Source organism: Apteryx mantelli, chromosome Z, assembly GCF_036417845.1.
Source record: "Apteryx mantelli isolate bAptMan1 chromosome Z, bAptMan1.hap1, whole genome shotgun sequence".
NCBI lineage: Eukaryota > Metazoa > Chordata > Aves > Apterygiformes > Apterygidae > Apteryx > Apteryx mantelli.
In genome coordinates this window covers 75657103-75669166 of record NC_090020.1, presented here as the reverse complement: position 1 = coordinate 75669166, position 12064 = coordinate 75657103, and the positions used below count along the sequence as shown (strand labels likewise).

Sequence of the window (12064 nt, the reverse complement as noted above, 5' to 3'; positions counted from 1 at the left end):
TGCCCCCAGCCCTCCAGCCAGTCTTCTCTGGGAATCGGGGTCTAAAACTGTAACCAAGCACCAACTTGGTCCGTAGCGGCACCACCGTGAGCCACATGGTAGAGCGGGAGCTCGCGCACTGCCAGCCCTGCGCCCCACTCCCGGCTGGCCAGGCTCTTCCCCGGCTCGGGGGCACACGAGCAAGGAGGAACTGTCTCGATACAAGCTGCTGGGAGTATCTGCATGCAATCGCCCTCTTGTATCGCTAGGAACCGCAGCTTTGGAAACGCCCATGTTATGCAATGCCTGGGCAGAGCTGGCACTGGGAGCCCCAGCAGCAATAAAAGGGAGAGGGAGCCGGCACCCGGACAGAGCCCTGCGAGGAGCACGTCCCAGGCATCAGCAGACACCTCCCAGCCGCAGAGACCATGCAGGTGGCCCCCGTCCTCCTGGTGCTCGCCCTGGCGCTGGCGACTCCCAGCTCCTCTGCCGAGCGGAAGGTAAAGGCAGCCACGGGCCGGGCCAGCCCTGGGCACTGCCGGCTGTCCTGTAGGGCTGGGTGCTGGGCACCTGGTGCTGATTCCCTCTTTGCAGTGTGTCCTGACAGGGTTTTGGATCAATGACCTGGGCTCCAATATGACCGTCAGTGCCTTGAACAGCAGAGGCGAATTCTCTGGCTCGTACTACACGGCCGTGTCAGCCACCACCAAAGAAATCAGGGTATCTTCACTTCAGGGATTCCAGCACTTCAATAAACAGCAGTCCACCTTCGGCTTCATCGTCAACTGGAGTTTCTCAGGTGCTTCTCCCTTCCCCAGCCTCCCCGTAGTGTCCCCAATGGTCCCCTGCCCTCCCCTGTGATGTCCCTGATGATCCTCTGCCCTCCCCTGAGATGCAACTGATGGTCCCATGCCACCCCTGTGATGTCTCCGTTGGTGCCCTGCCCTCCTCCAGGATGTCCTTGCCCTGCCCTGCAATGTCCTGGATGGTGTCTTGCCCTCCCTGTGATTTCATGTCTCCCCAGTACAAGAGACGTGGCACTACTGGAGCGAGTCCAGCGTAGGGCTACGAAGATGATTAGGGGACTGGAGCATCTCTCTTATGAGGAAAGGCTGAGAGAGCTGGGCCTGTTTAGCCTGGAGAAGAGAAGGCTGAGAGGGGATCTTATCAATGTATACAAATATCGTAAGGGAGGGTGTCAAGAGGATGGGGCCAGACTCTTTTCAGTGGTGCCCAGCGACAGGACACGAGGCAACGGGCACAAACTGAAACACAGAAAGTTCCATCTGAACATGAGGAGAAACTTCTTCACTGTGAGGGTGACAGAGCACTGGAACAGGTTGCCCAGGAGGTTGTGGAGTCTCCTTCTCTGGAGATATTCAAAACCCGCCTGGACACGATCCTGTGCAATGTGCTCTAGGTGACCCTGCTTGAGCAGGGGGGGTTGGACTAGTTGATCTCCAGAGGTGCTGTCCAACCTCAACCATTCTGTGATTCCTGATTGTCTGATGGTGCCCTGCCCTCCCTTGCGATGTCTCTGACAGTGCTGCAACCTCCCCTGCAATGTCCCCGATGGTGCCCTGCCCTCCCCCATGGTGTCCCTGATGCTCCCCCATCCCCAGCCCTGGAGCTGTTTGGGTGGTGGCACCTCCCAGTCCCCGTGTCTGCCTCATGTCTGGGGCAAGTCCAGTCCAGGAAGAGGAGAGGGCGGAGCCAGATCCCTGCCTTTCCCCGCTGTCCCGCATGGCGGTTCACATCTCTGCTCTGCGCTTTATCCCCACCTCCTGCCCTGGCCCTGCAGAATCCACCACCGTCTTCACGGGCCAGTGCTTCGTGGACAAGGATGGGAAGGAAATTTTGAAGACCATGTGGCTCCTGCGAGAGAAGGTCAGCAGCCTTCACGACGACTGGAAAGCCACCAGGTGAGCCCCGGGCAGAGCAGGGTGCGTGACCCCCGCCAGCGCACGGTCCTGGGCACGGAGCCAGGGAATAACGGGGCCGACATACCTTGTGCTTAACAGCCCTTAATCCCGCGCCAGCAGCAGAGCAAAGAGCGCGGCCGGGAGCCAGAGCAGGGCCCTCGGCGTCAGCCGGGAGGCGCGGAGCTCGGGGGGGGCACGGTGGCTCCCAGCTGGGGACGGCGGCACCCGGCTCCCGCCGCCGCAGACGCCGGGGACCCGCAGACGCGTTACCAGCTCGGCCCCCGCACCCGCGTCTCCGAGCTCCCCGGCGGGGTGCCGCGCCGGCGCGGGCGCCTTTCCCTGCCTAAATCCCCTCTCCTCCCTCTCTGTCCCGCAGGGTCGGCGTCAACGTCTTCACCCGCCGGCGGAGAGAGTGAGGGAGCCGGGGGCTGCGCTGCCTCTCGCCCGCCGCCGCCGCCGCGGCTCCCGGGCTCGGCCGGCGCAGGACCCTCGCCTCCCTCGCCGCCCGCCTGCTCCCAATAAAGCTTTGCTGCAAACGGCCGCCCGGCTCTCGTCCCTCGGCGCCACCCCCGCGCCTCTCCCGGGATCCCCTCGCGGCCCCCGGGCCCGGCCCGGCCCTTCCCGCACGCCCGGCCGCCTCCAGCTGCCTCGCCGGGCCCGGCGGCGACACCCCGGGCCCGGCACCCTCGGAGCCGCCGCTGCCGCCGCCTCGGCCGCTGCCGGCCACGGGCAACGCCGGCGCTTTGCCCCTCGCGTGGCTCAGGGCAGCCCGGAGCCCGTCGCCCCGCGGGAGGCAGGGAGGCAGGGAGGCAGGGAGGCAGGGAGACGTCCTTTGGCAGGAGTCCCGGCATGCGCAGCCGCTGCCTGGGCTGAGCCCCCCGCGCTATAAAGGGCGCCGGAGCCGGGGGCCGGGCAAAGTGCGGCAAGCAGAGGCGGCCCTGGCACCCGGCTCCTGCTGCTAGAGGCAATGGGGAATCACAGCTTCTTGCTCGTCCTCACCATGGCCCTGCTGAGACTCAGCACTGCTTCAGCGAGGAAGGTAAAGGCAGCTTTCGTGCAGCGTGCGGGGCCGAGGGGCTGCCAGCTCTCACTCTACTGTGCCATGCTGTCACAGGGGAGCAGTGTGAATGGCTGAGGGGCTGTCTGCTCCCGCTGTGCTCTACCGTGCCGTGCCATCCCTGGGTGCAGTATGCATGGCCGAGGGGGTTGCACGCTCTCGCTGTGCTGTGCCATGCCGTGCCATCCCTGGGTGCAGTATGCATGGCCGAGGGGGTTGCACGCTCTCACTGTGCTGTGCCATGCCGTGCCATCCCTGGGTGCAGTATGCATGGCCGAGGGGGTTGCACGCTCTCACTGTGCTGTGCCATGCCGTGCCATCCCTGGGTGCAGTGTGCGTGGCTGAGGGGGTTGCACGCTCTTGCTGTGCCATCCCAGCTGCTGCACCATCTGGAGTTTGGGGGCCAGCTCTGTGCTGCCTTGCCATGGGCAAGGGGAGGCGCTGGCACAGCCAGTGCCCAGGCTGCTGATCCCAACTCCCGGCTGGGTGCGGGGCCACAGGCACAGCTGGGCTGGCCAGCACGCATGCCCCACACGGAGGGGCTGCGCCAGCCCTGAGCCGATGTGTCCATGCAGTGGCACAGCCGTCACCCATCCCGGCAGCCCTGGCAAGCCAGAGCGGAGGGGTGCCGGCTTGAGCGCTGCACCCTTGAGCCATGGGCTGCAGCAAGGTGCCGGCGTGACCCCTCGGTCCCCAGTGCGAGCTGCAGGGCCTGTGGAGGAACCAGCTGGGCTCCAACATGACCCTCTCGGCCCTCGACGCCACCGGGGGCTTCACCGGCTCCTACCACACTGCAGTGGCGGCCACCAACAAACAGATCCTGGTGTCGCCCCTGAAAGGGGTCCAGCAGCACCCCAGCGCCAAGGGGCAGGTCACCTTCGGCTTCACCGTGCAGTGGCAGTTCGCAGGTACGACGGTGCCCCAGGTGACAGGGGCCTTGGGGGTGGCCAGCGGGGCCAGCCCGGCCCGTGCCCAGAGCCAGGGCCCCCCGCAGCTTCGCTTCCCCCCAGGGACGCCTGCAGCCAGCAACGCTCGGTGCGGCCATGGCCAAAGGCACACCTCCGTCCCTGCCCTGGGGGGTGGCAGGGCGCTCCTGCGTGCGAGGACGTGCAAGGGGTGTCCGTGTGTCTGGGGAGCGTGGCAGGTGCTGGTCCGCGCCCAGGTTCCCGCGGTGGGGGGCTTCCCGCCGGGCGGCGTGGAGGCGCAGGTGCCGAGCCCCCCTCTGCGTCCCCCTTGACCCCGGGCAGACTCCATCACCGTCTTCGTGGGCCAGTGCTTCGTGGACCACCGTGGGAAGGAAACGCTGGAGACCACATGGCTCCTGCGGGAGGAGGTGCCGTCCCGCAAGGACAGCTGGAAAGCCACCAGGTGAGCGCCCGGCCCTGCCCTCCCGCCCCCGGCATGGGCAGCCCCCGCTCCCCGGCACGGTGACACGGTTTCCCGCAGGATCGGCACCAACGTCTTCACTCGGCTCAAGTGACGCAGAGCGGGAACGGAGCCGGCTGCACCCTCTGCTCTCGCCCTCGTCCCTGCGGCTCTGGCTCTCCCCGTCCTCCGGCCCCGTCCAGGCTCCCGGCTCTGCACCGCTCCCAGCTCCCCGGCGGAGAAGCACCGCTGCTTTGCTCTCTCGCCCTGCCCTGTGCCCGGGGCCCTTTGCCCCGCCGGCTCCTGGCCTCGCAGGCCCTGCCGGCGCGCGGGGCCGAATAAACCCGTCTCCACGCAGAAGCAAGCCGTGCCTGCCTGCCTCTCCGTTACTGGCACGCTGGCGGGCGCTCGGTGGCCGGGCAGGGAGGGGACGGGGCAGGGGCCAGCACCACCGTGCCTGTGCTCCCGGGCACCGGGTGTTCGGCCGCCTGTGGTCTCGTGGCTGCTGGCCCGCACGCCAGCAGCCCTCGGCGTTACCGCGACCCTCCCGGCCGGCGCTGAGCAGCAGCGAGCGCCTCGGACACGTCTGACCGAGACCCGGCGGCCCCTGACGGACGTGATTTACTGCAAACCTCGTTATTCGCAGGGGGAAGATGGGCCCAAGGCGGCGAGCCGTTAAGACCCGCTCTGTGGACTGCCGCTGCGAGGTGGAGGCCGGGCGACAGCCGAGGGAGCTCAGGGAAACGTTTCGGTGTCGGGGGGGGGGTTTGGGGAGCTGGCGAGGCCGAGGCCGTAGTGCGCACGCGTCCGGGGGAGAGGGGAGGGATTGCAGCCCGCCTTGGCAGCCGTTTGGCCGTTGGCCCGCGTGGCATACGCTTCCCTTTGAGCTGAGCAGCATTTCGCCCGGCTCTTTTTGAGCAATGCCCCATGCAGCCCGGTTGCTCCAAGCAACCCCCAAATGTTTCGGTTGCAGAAGCACAAGATCTGCAGATAAGAGAAATCTAACGGGCGGCTCTGAAATTGCATGTGGCGGGTCCAGGGGCTGCATTTGCCAGCCGAGACGGCACAAAAGATAGAGGAAAAGCACCTGCCCGAGGCCAACCTGTGTCCATACGCGCAGTTCAGCAGCAGCAAACAGCTGCAGTCCTTGGGAACGGGCGAGCGTGTGTTGCCCATCGCCACGGTTGCTCTGACCGTTGTGGGGGCTGAAAACACAATATATCCCGGGGCAGGCACAGAGCAAATGACGGGAGACTCACAGAGAGAGCAGGAAAGCCGGTGCAAGACAAGACAAGATCACCCTCCGGGCAGTGCCCAGAAATAGCACAGCCTGCTGGGGCGCGATGAGCGTCCGCGCGCCCGTGCCGGGTGGAGGGATGTGGCGGAGGCAGGTCTCCAGCAGTGCCGGGAGGGAACGATGCCACATCCGGCTCTTCCGTGGTGGATGCGCTAATTGCTGCGAAATGACGTGGTTGATGAGGCAGCACTGGAAATGCCCCCGGCCAGGTGTACACGGCGTGTGGCACCCGACTCGCCCGAAGGCAGGTCGGCAACTTCCCGTGGCCATCTCGCTCTCGGCGCCCGCGCAAGGGCCCGGGGTGGGGGGGACCGGCTTTCTCTTCGCTTGCCCTCTCCCTTCCCCAGCTCCTCGGAGAGCTGCCGCCTGCTGCGCGGTGCAGTGCCGTGCCGTGCAGTGCCGCGGGCCAGGCCCCAGGGCCGGGCGGTTTCCGTGCTCCTGGGCCATCGCGCGGACGGCTGGTGCCCTCTCCTGCACGCAGCGAACAGTGCTGGATCATCCCGCTCACTGGCCTCGGCGGGGGCCCCTGCCCACGTATGCATTTGGCCCCACGGCGGGTGGCCCTCCCCAGGTGCCGCCAGTGGGTCTGTGCCCCACGGCTCAGCCCCGGTGCCTCTGCCCAGAGCCGGGTGTTTCTGGCCGCAAGCGGGATGATCTGCCGTCGGCTTCCGGATCGGACCCGCTGCTCCAGGGTGGGGGCTGAGCATCGGCCCTGGGGTGCTGCAGCCCACGGGAAGGCAGCAGTGGGGCTGGGGGCTGCTGGGGGGGCCAGAGCCGCGTGGCTGAAGCCCCCAGGCTGCAGAACCTGGCAGGAGCCCCAAAACTGTGGGTCGGGGCCAGGCCCTGCCAGGGTGGCTGCCCTTGGGCATAGGGAGCATGGCAAGGGATGCCAGGGAAGGGCGTTCGGGGCCCGCACAGGTCTCGGTGTGGGATATTTAGGGGCAGGACCAAAGGTGGGGAAAAGCAGTCATTGAGGGGCTCTGGGGAGGAAGAAGCGTGGGAAAACAGAGGGAGCAGGGGATAAAAGGGGCGGCCGCGGTCAGCGTGCCTGGCCTGCCCTGCTCCTCGGCACGTCATGCTGCACGGGCCGGCAAGGGGGCTCAAGGTTTGGGAGCCTGGGGTCGATCTGGGGTGGCCACCTCAGGCCAGATACCAGAGGGACCAGGGGGGCTGAGAGCTGGCTACAGGAGGGACCAGGGGTCCAAGGGGCTATTAGAGACTCGGTGGGGACCACTACCCTGATTGCCAGAGATGGGAACAGGATGAGTCCCGCTAACAGAGCAGGACACGGAACAGCAGCGCTGGGGCCCCGGTGTCGCAGTGCTGCCTCGGGGCCGCGTGCCTGGGGCGCTGGGCAGGGACACACGGGAGCACCAACCCGGTGAGGACCGTGGGGCACCGGGAGACGCATGAGAAGGGAGAGGCATGAAGACCCCAGGAAAGCAACTGCCTGTGTGGGAAACCAGGCGAAGGAAGGGGGTTATTGCCTGGAGGGCACAGGGCTGCGCCCGGGACGCTGGGGAAGAGACCGTCCCTTGGAGCGGAGACGTGGAGGATTGCACAGGCAGCTCCTGGGACGTTCGGGAGGGGTCGCAGTGGGTTGGGGAGGGACTAGTGCAGGAAGATGGAGGGCAGCAGGGACCGGGCGGGTCCTCATCCTCAGCCCTTCCTCCACCCACTGCCGTCAGGGCGCAGCCCCCGGGGCCCAGACCACGCTGTGCCCGCTGGCATCCTGGAGCAAAGGCGCTTGGCACTGCCCCGAATACCACCAGTCGGCTTCAGATAGCAAAAGCGAGGGCATCCCTTGAAGGACGAGAAGCAGCCGGGGTCGCCCAGGCTCCGAGCCGAGCCGTTTCGGGGGAAGCGCAGGCAGCGCCCCGGAGGAGGCAGCCCGGGGGCTGCGACGGAGGGAGGAGCTGCTCCTGTTCACGGTCGCTGTCACTAAATCCCGGGTGCCGCAGTCACAGCTGCTGCTCTCGGGGAGGGCTGGGCACTGCCGCTCCTCTTGGAAAATTGTTCTCCAAACTACGAGTAAGACCAAAGTCTCGGGCTCTTCAAAATACACCCCCATCAGAAAGGAAGTGACCAAAATGGCCAGTTCTGTTCAGAAACAGAAACAAAAAGCAGTCATCCCCAGACTTTATGGGAAGTCATGGACTCTGAGACTGACACTAACTGTGTCATCCATAAAGCAGCAGCCTTATCGCCCTGTGCTGTGCTGACTGGGCAGGTGTCCCAGATGCCTCCCATCTGGCGTCCCTTCCCCCGTTAGCCCATTTTTGACCCTTTATCACCCTCTTCGTGTCCCACACGAACAGCCCACCCCTGGTTTCCGTTTCCCCTGCATCTGCTGGCCTTTGGCTCTCACTTGTACATGCCACAGAGTGTGTCACCTCCCATGTGTAACGCCCGGGGAGGGTCTCGCGCTGCTGTTAGTACAGTTTCTGTTTCTTCTTCAGCGGACTTGTTTGTGCAGCCACAGCCAGGTCCCTGGTCCCCCTGTGCCCTGCCCTCCCAGCCCTCCTGTCCTGCTGCGCAGCCTCTCGCACCCCGGAGCGACCGTGGTTGGGCTTCATGTGCGGGGGCTCCTTCCCAGCCGTCCCCCAGAGAGGAGGTGGCAGACGGCAGCTGCACGGCGAGAGGAGACCCAGGAGCGCTTCAGCAGGTTTCGGATGCTTTCAGGAGACATCAAGGCTAGGAAGCAACCCCGATGTTTAAGGAATTCCTAGGTACACAGGCGAGAAAGCCTAGCAAGCCCCAAGCCCTGCCTGTCACCCCCCGGATACATTACTTGCACCGGAAAGACCCAGATTTCACCTGCACAGGGAAGGGGTTGGCAAGCAGCGGTGTAACCACATCCTCGCCAGGGATTTGTCTCAGGCAGCCCGGTGCGTGGTGCGTGGTGCGTGGTGCGTGGTGCACCGTGCCGTGCCATGCCGTGCCGTGCCGTGCCGTGCCGTGCCGTGCCAGCGGGCAGCCCCTGCACCCCGGTCCCGCCCGGGGCGTTGCAGTGAGGTGGTGGTGGGGCTGTGCCGGGCTATAAAGGGGGCCGGCAGCTCCGCCAGCCACAGCCGCCGCCCAGGATGAGCCGCCGCCACCTCCTTAAACTCCTTGCCCTGCCCGCCGGGGTGGCCCTGGCCGGAGTTGCCGTGGGAAGTCAGGTGGGAGCGGGGGCACGCGTGGGAGCGGCAGCCCCGGCGGAGCCCCCGCTCCGGGATGGGACGTGCGTGGGAGCCCTGCTCGGAGGGGGATGGGAGAGGCGTGGGAGCGCCAGCCCCAGGGAAGCCCCTGCTCCAGGGTGGGACACGCGTGGGAGCCCTGCTCTGGGGGGTGGGGCGCGAGCCATCCCCAGGGGCAGCCCCTGCTCCGGAGTGGGACTTGCATGGGAGCGCCGTCCCCGGGGGAGCCCCTGCTCCGGGAGCGGTGTGCATGGAGACGCCTGCCCCATGGGGGGGGGGGGGCACATGTGTCCCCCCCCTCCTATGGGGGGGACATGCGTGGGAACATGTGGGAAGGCCCACCCTGGCGGGGGGCCCTGGGGACCCCCCGGGCCGGGGAGGTGCAGTGATGGAGGGCACAGGGAGCGCTTCGGGGCTGGCTCGGCATCGTCGCAGCTCTGCAGGTGGGATGCTGCAAGGCACCAGCCGTCCGGGCTCCTTGGTCTCGCAGGGGGCCCGGCACAAACCCCAGGGCTCTGTCCGTGGCAGAGGGCTCTCCCTGGAGCACCGGCACACCGCGTGCCCGTGCTGAGCACGGCATGGGTCCCCCGCAGCGAGGCTTGCACACTCCGCCGGACGGACGTGACCAGGAATCGCGCAGCTCGCAGCCCCTCGAAGGGGGTCCTGCCTGTCTGGGGCTCCTGCCTTTAGCTTTTTTGCCTTACCTCTTTTGTTCTGTTTGGCTTAACTTAGTTTTTGGCTCTTCTGATGTTCCTGAGATTGCAATGACTTTATAAATCAGATGTCTTAAAGAGAAGTGCCTGAGTGAAAGGCATGGTGGGCTCGTGCCCCCCAGCTGTGCCAGACTCCCCAGGCTCCTGAGAGATGCTGCTGCTGCTGCTGCCAAAACCTGACTTTGGGTTTAATTTATTTTTAAAATTACTTTCCCAGCCAGCTGAGACCCTCAAAGGGGAAAAGGCGAGCATGAAGGAGGCAGAAGGAGCAAACGCCAAGAGTGGGCTGGACCGTGGGCGGAACCAGCCCATGGGAAGGGGCAAGGTAACTTTGGCATCTGCCCCCCAGCTGGGGGCACTGGGGAGGCCTGGGTGCTGTGGGGGGGCTGGAGGGCAGGGGCTGTCCCCACGGCACTGCCTACGGGCCAGCCCGGTGCAGGGGCAGCCCGGGGGGACCTCATCAGCTCCCTCCCTCAGCAGTGCAACCTGGCTGGGTGGTGGCAGAACGAGCTGGGCTCGGAGATGCTAGTGTTCAACGCGAACAGCAAGGGCAACTTCTCTGGCGAGTACTACACCGCTGTCTCGAGTGCCCAAAAGCCAATCGAGACTTCACCTCTCCGCGGGTCCCAGCACTTGGATGAGGACGGAAAATGCACGTTTGGCTTCACCGTCAACTGGAGTAAATTTTCCGGTATGTAGGGGCAGCAGCTCCGAGCGGACGGGAGGGGAGCACAGGGAGGCCCCATTGCTTGGCCTCCCCTCCCCACTCTGGCCGGCGTCTGTCTGTCTACCAAGCACCCTGCAGACAGCATGACGCATCCTGAGACACCTCTTGCCGGGGCAAGCCCTGTGGCAGCTGACACCCGCCTGTTCCCCGCAGACTCCACCACCGTCTTCGTGGGCCAGCGCTTCGAGGACCACAGAGGGCAGGAGGTCTTGAAGACAGGCTGGCTCCTGCGGCACAAAGTCAACTCTCTCCATGATGACTGGCAGGCCACCACGTGAGTTGCAGGATCCCTGTCCCTAAGGGTGTTTGCCCATCTGGCAGGTGGGCACCAATAGGGTCTGTCATGCATGTGCTTCCCCGCAGGGTCGGCACCAACATCTTCACTCGGCTCAACCGCAAGGAAGAAGGAAAAGCCTCTCCGACGGCACCTTTGTCAGCCTAGGAGGGAAAGGTGCTGTGGCACAGGTCTCAGCAGCACCTGCCATGAAGAATTTCTCCCTCTGCTTGTCATTTCTCACTCTCATAGCTTGGTATTTGCTGGCTCCCCAGCTTTGTCCCAGGTCAGGGGGACCTGGTGGGTTGGTCTGCAGCATCAGTTGTGTGCTGATGCCACCTGGGACTTGGCGGAAGCTCTGCTCAAGCTGTTTGAGCTTCTTCAGCAGGAAGCTTCTTCCAAACCAGGAGTGTCAGAGCCAGGATGGGAACAGCCTGTGTGTCCCAGCTCTTCTCTAGCTGGGACTTGGGTCTTGGCTGAGACACTTGCTGTGCTCAGAGCAAGGGGATTTGCTCAGCTGCTTGCTGCCTCCAAACCTCATCTGTCGGGGGTGACCCCCCATCCAGACATGGGGCCTTGTAGCATCTCTGAACACTTCGGTGCCTCATGTCAGCTCTCACATGTCTGGAGAAATCATGACAGAGTCGAATCTTTTCTCTGATAAGCTTACAGAGGACTCAGGAGCTGCGCCTTCACGTCCCTTGTTCCCCTTCTCACGGGAACTCATGTGGGCTGTGCTGCACCATGTGGTGCAACACGTACCATCACCACCTCTGCACATCAGAGCTCTTGTGGACATGCAACATGAGTGTCTTCTTAATAATGCCTTTTTGGTGCCTTCACAGTCACCTCTAAAAGAGTCCTATGAGCGATCCCTGCCCTGGGATGTCCCTAGATGACCTACCTGGCATAGGGATGCCCGATCCCTCTCTTGTCAGCGTTGGGCACCCCCTGCCTGGCTCTCCCAGCACCCAGGCTGTCTGCAAGTCCCTTCACTCACCTCCCCCATCCTAGCTGGGCTCACGCATGGCATCCCTCTGAACCTGTGCATCTGCTGGCATGGCACTGGTGCACCCACCACCTGCAGTATGCGCTCTCCCACAGTGGGAAGCATGCGCAGGGGAGAGCTGCACTTTGGTATAAGTTCTGCTCTAAGGCTGTCTCCAGCTTTGGGGAAAGAGGCTCCAAAAGGGGAATAAAATGAAGTTTTCTCTTTAAACCCAGTGTTGTGCATTTTGTAGACGTATGCTGGGAAGCTGGGCTAAAGCACTGCTGCAGGCAGTGGGAGCAGGACGAGCATTTCCAGCCTCAACAGGCTTTGCAGCCACTGCAGAGCATTGCAGACTGCCAAAGAGAGACTGACCCATGTGGAAGACAGGGAACAGGGAAGGTCCTGGAGAAACCAGCACAGGGGAGCAGACTGCCTCTACATGTGCATATACACGTTCTGCTTTCTCCTGCCAGGTGCTCCTTCCACCCCAAGAAATTCCTAGGCTATTTTCAATATAGATTTGTTGCTAATGGCAAGGTGTTTCCTGCTCAGGACACTGT

At 64.4% G+C, this 12064-nt stretch overlaps 3 protein-coding genes across 3 annotated transcripts; all 3 read left to right on the top strand.

Annotated features, from left to right (window-relative positions):
- The first annotated feature begins 407 nt into the window (after positions 1 to 407).
- On the top strand, positions 408 to 2435 carry LOC136995342 (avidin-like). Its single transcript, XM_067315869.1, has 4 exons — positions 408 to 479; positions 574 to 778; positions 1781 to 1901; positions 2278 to 2435. The coding sequence occupies exons 1-4, from the start codon at positions 408 to 410 to the stop codon at positions 2315 to 2317; spliced, it is 438 nt and encodes a 145-aa protein (XP_067171970.1). The 3' UTR covers positions 2318 to 2435.
- Positions 2436 to 2753: 318 nt separating this feature from the next.
- LOC136995315 (avidin-like) lies at positions 2754 to 4687 on the top strand. The gene is made up of 4 exons (XM_067315703.1): positions 2754 to 2940; positions 3656 to 3866; positions 4206 to 4326; positions 4405 to 4687. The coding sequence occupies exons 1-4, from the start codon at positions 2869 to 2871 to the stop codon at positions 4436 to 4438; spliced, it is 438 nt and encodes a 145-aa protein (XP_067171804.1). The 5' UTR covers positions 2754 to 2868; the 3' UTR covers positions 4439 to 4687.
- A 5075-nt stretch (positions 4688 to 9762) lies between these two features.
- LOC106499508 (avidin-like) lies at positions 9763 to 10715 on the top strand. The gene is made up of 4 exons (XM_013961018.2): positions 9763 to 9837; positions 9993 to 10203; positions 10393 to 10513; positions 10603 to 10715. The coding sequence occupies exons 1-4, from the start codon at positions 9763 to 9765 to the stop codon at positions 10679 to 10681; spliced, it is 486 nt and encodes a 161-aa protein (XP_013816472.2). The 3' UTR covers positions 10682 to 10715.
- Positions 10716 to 12064: the final 1349 nt, after the last annotated feature.

Excerpts from the sequence above, each read along its gene's own strand:
- LOC136995315 (XM_067315703.1), top strand. The coding sequence starts at position 2,869 with ATGGGGAATCACAGCTTCTTGCTCGTCCTCACCATGGCCCTGCTGAGA. Across the intron at positions 2,941-3,655 it reads GCACTGCTTCAGCGAGGAAG|TGCGAGCTGCAGGGCCTGTG; the intron begins GTAAAGGCAGCT and ends CTCGGTCCCCAG. Across the intron at positions 4,327-4,404 it reads GACAGCTGGAAAGCCACCAG|GATCGGCACCAACGTCTTCA; the intron begins GTGAGCGCCCGG and ends GGTTTCCCGCAG.
- LOC106499508 (XM_013961018.2), top strand. The coding sequence starts at position 9,763 with ATGAAGGAGGCAGAAGGAGCAAACGCCAAGAGTGGGCTGGACCGTGGG. Across the intron at positions 9,838-9,992 it reads AGCCCATGGGAAGGGGCAAG|TGCAACCTGGCTGGGTGGTG; the intron begins GTAACTTTGGCA and ends CTCCCTCAGCAG. Across the intron at positions 10,204-10,392 it reads CAACTGGAGTAAATTTTCCG|ACTCCACCACCGTCTTCGTG; the intron begins GTATGTAGGGGC and ends TGTTCCCCGCAG.
- LOC136995342 (XM_067315869.1), top strand. The coding sequence starts at position 408 with ATGCAGGTGGCCCCCGTCCTCCTGGTGCTCGCCCTGGCGCTGGCGACT. Across the intron at positions 480-573 it reads GCTCCTCTGCCGAGCGGAAG|TGTGTCCTGACAGGGTTTTG; the intron begins GTAAAGGCAGCC and ends CCCTCTTTGCAG. Across the intron at positions 1,902-2,277 it reads GACGACTGGAAAGCCACCAG|GGTCGGCGTCAACGTCTTCA; the intron begins GTGAGCCCCGGG and ends TCTGTCCCGCAG.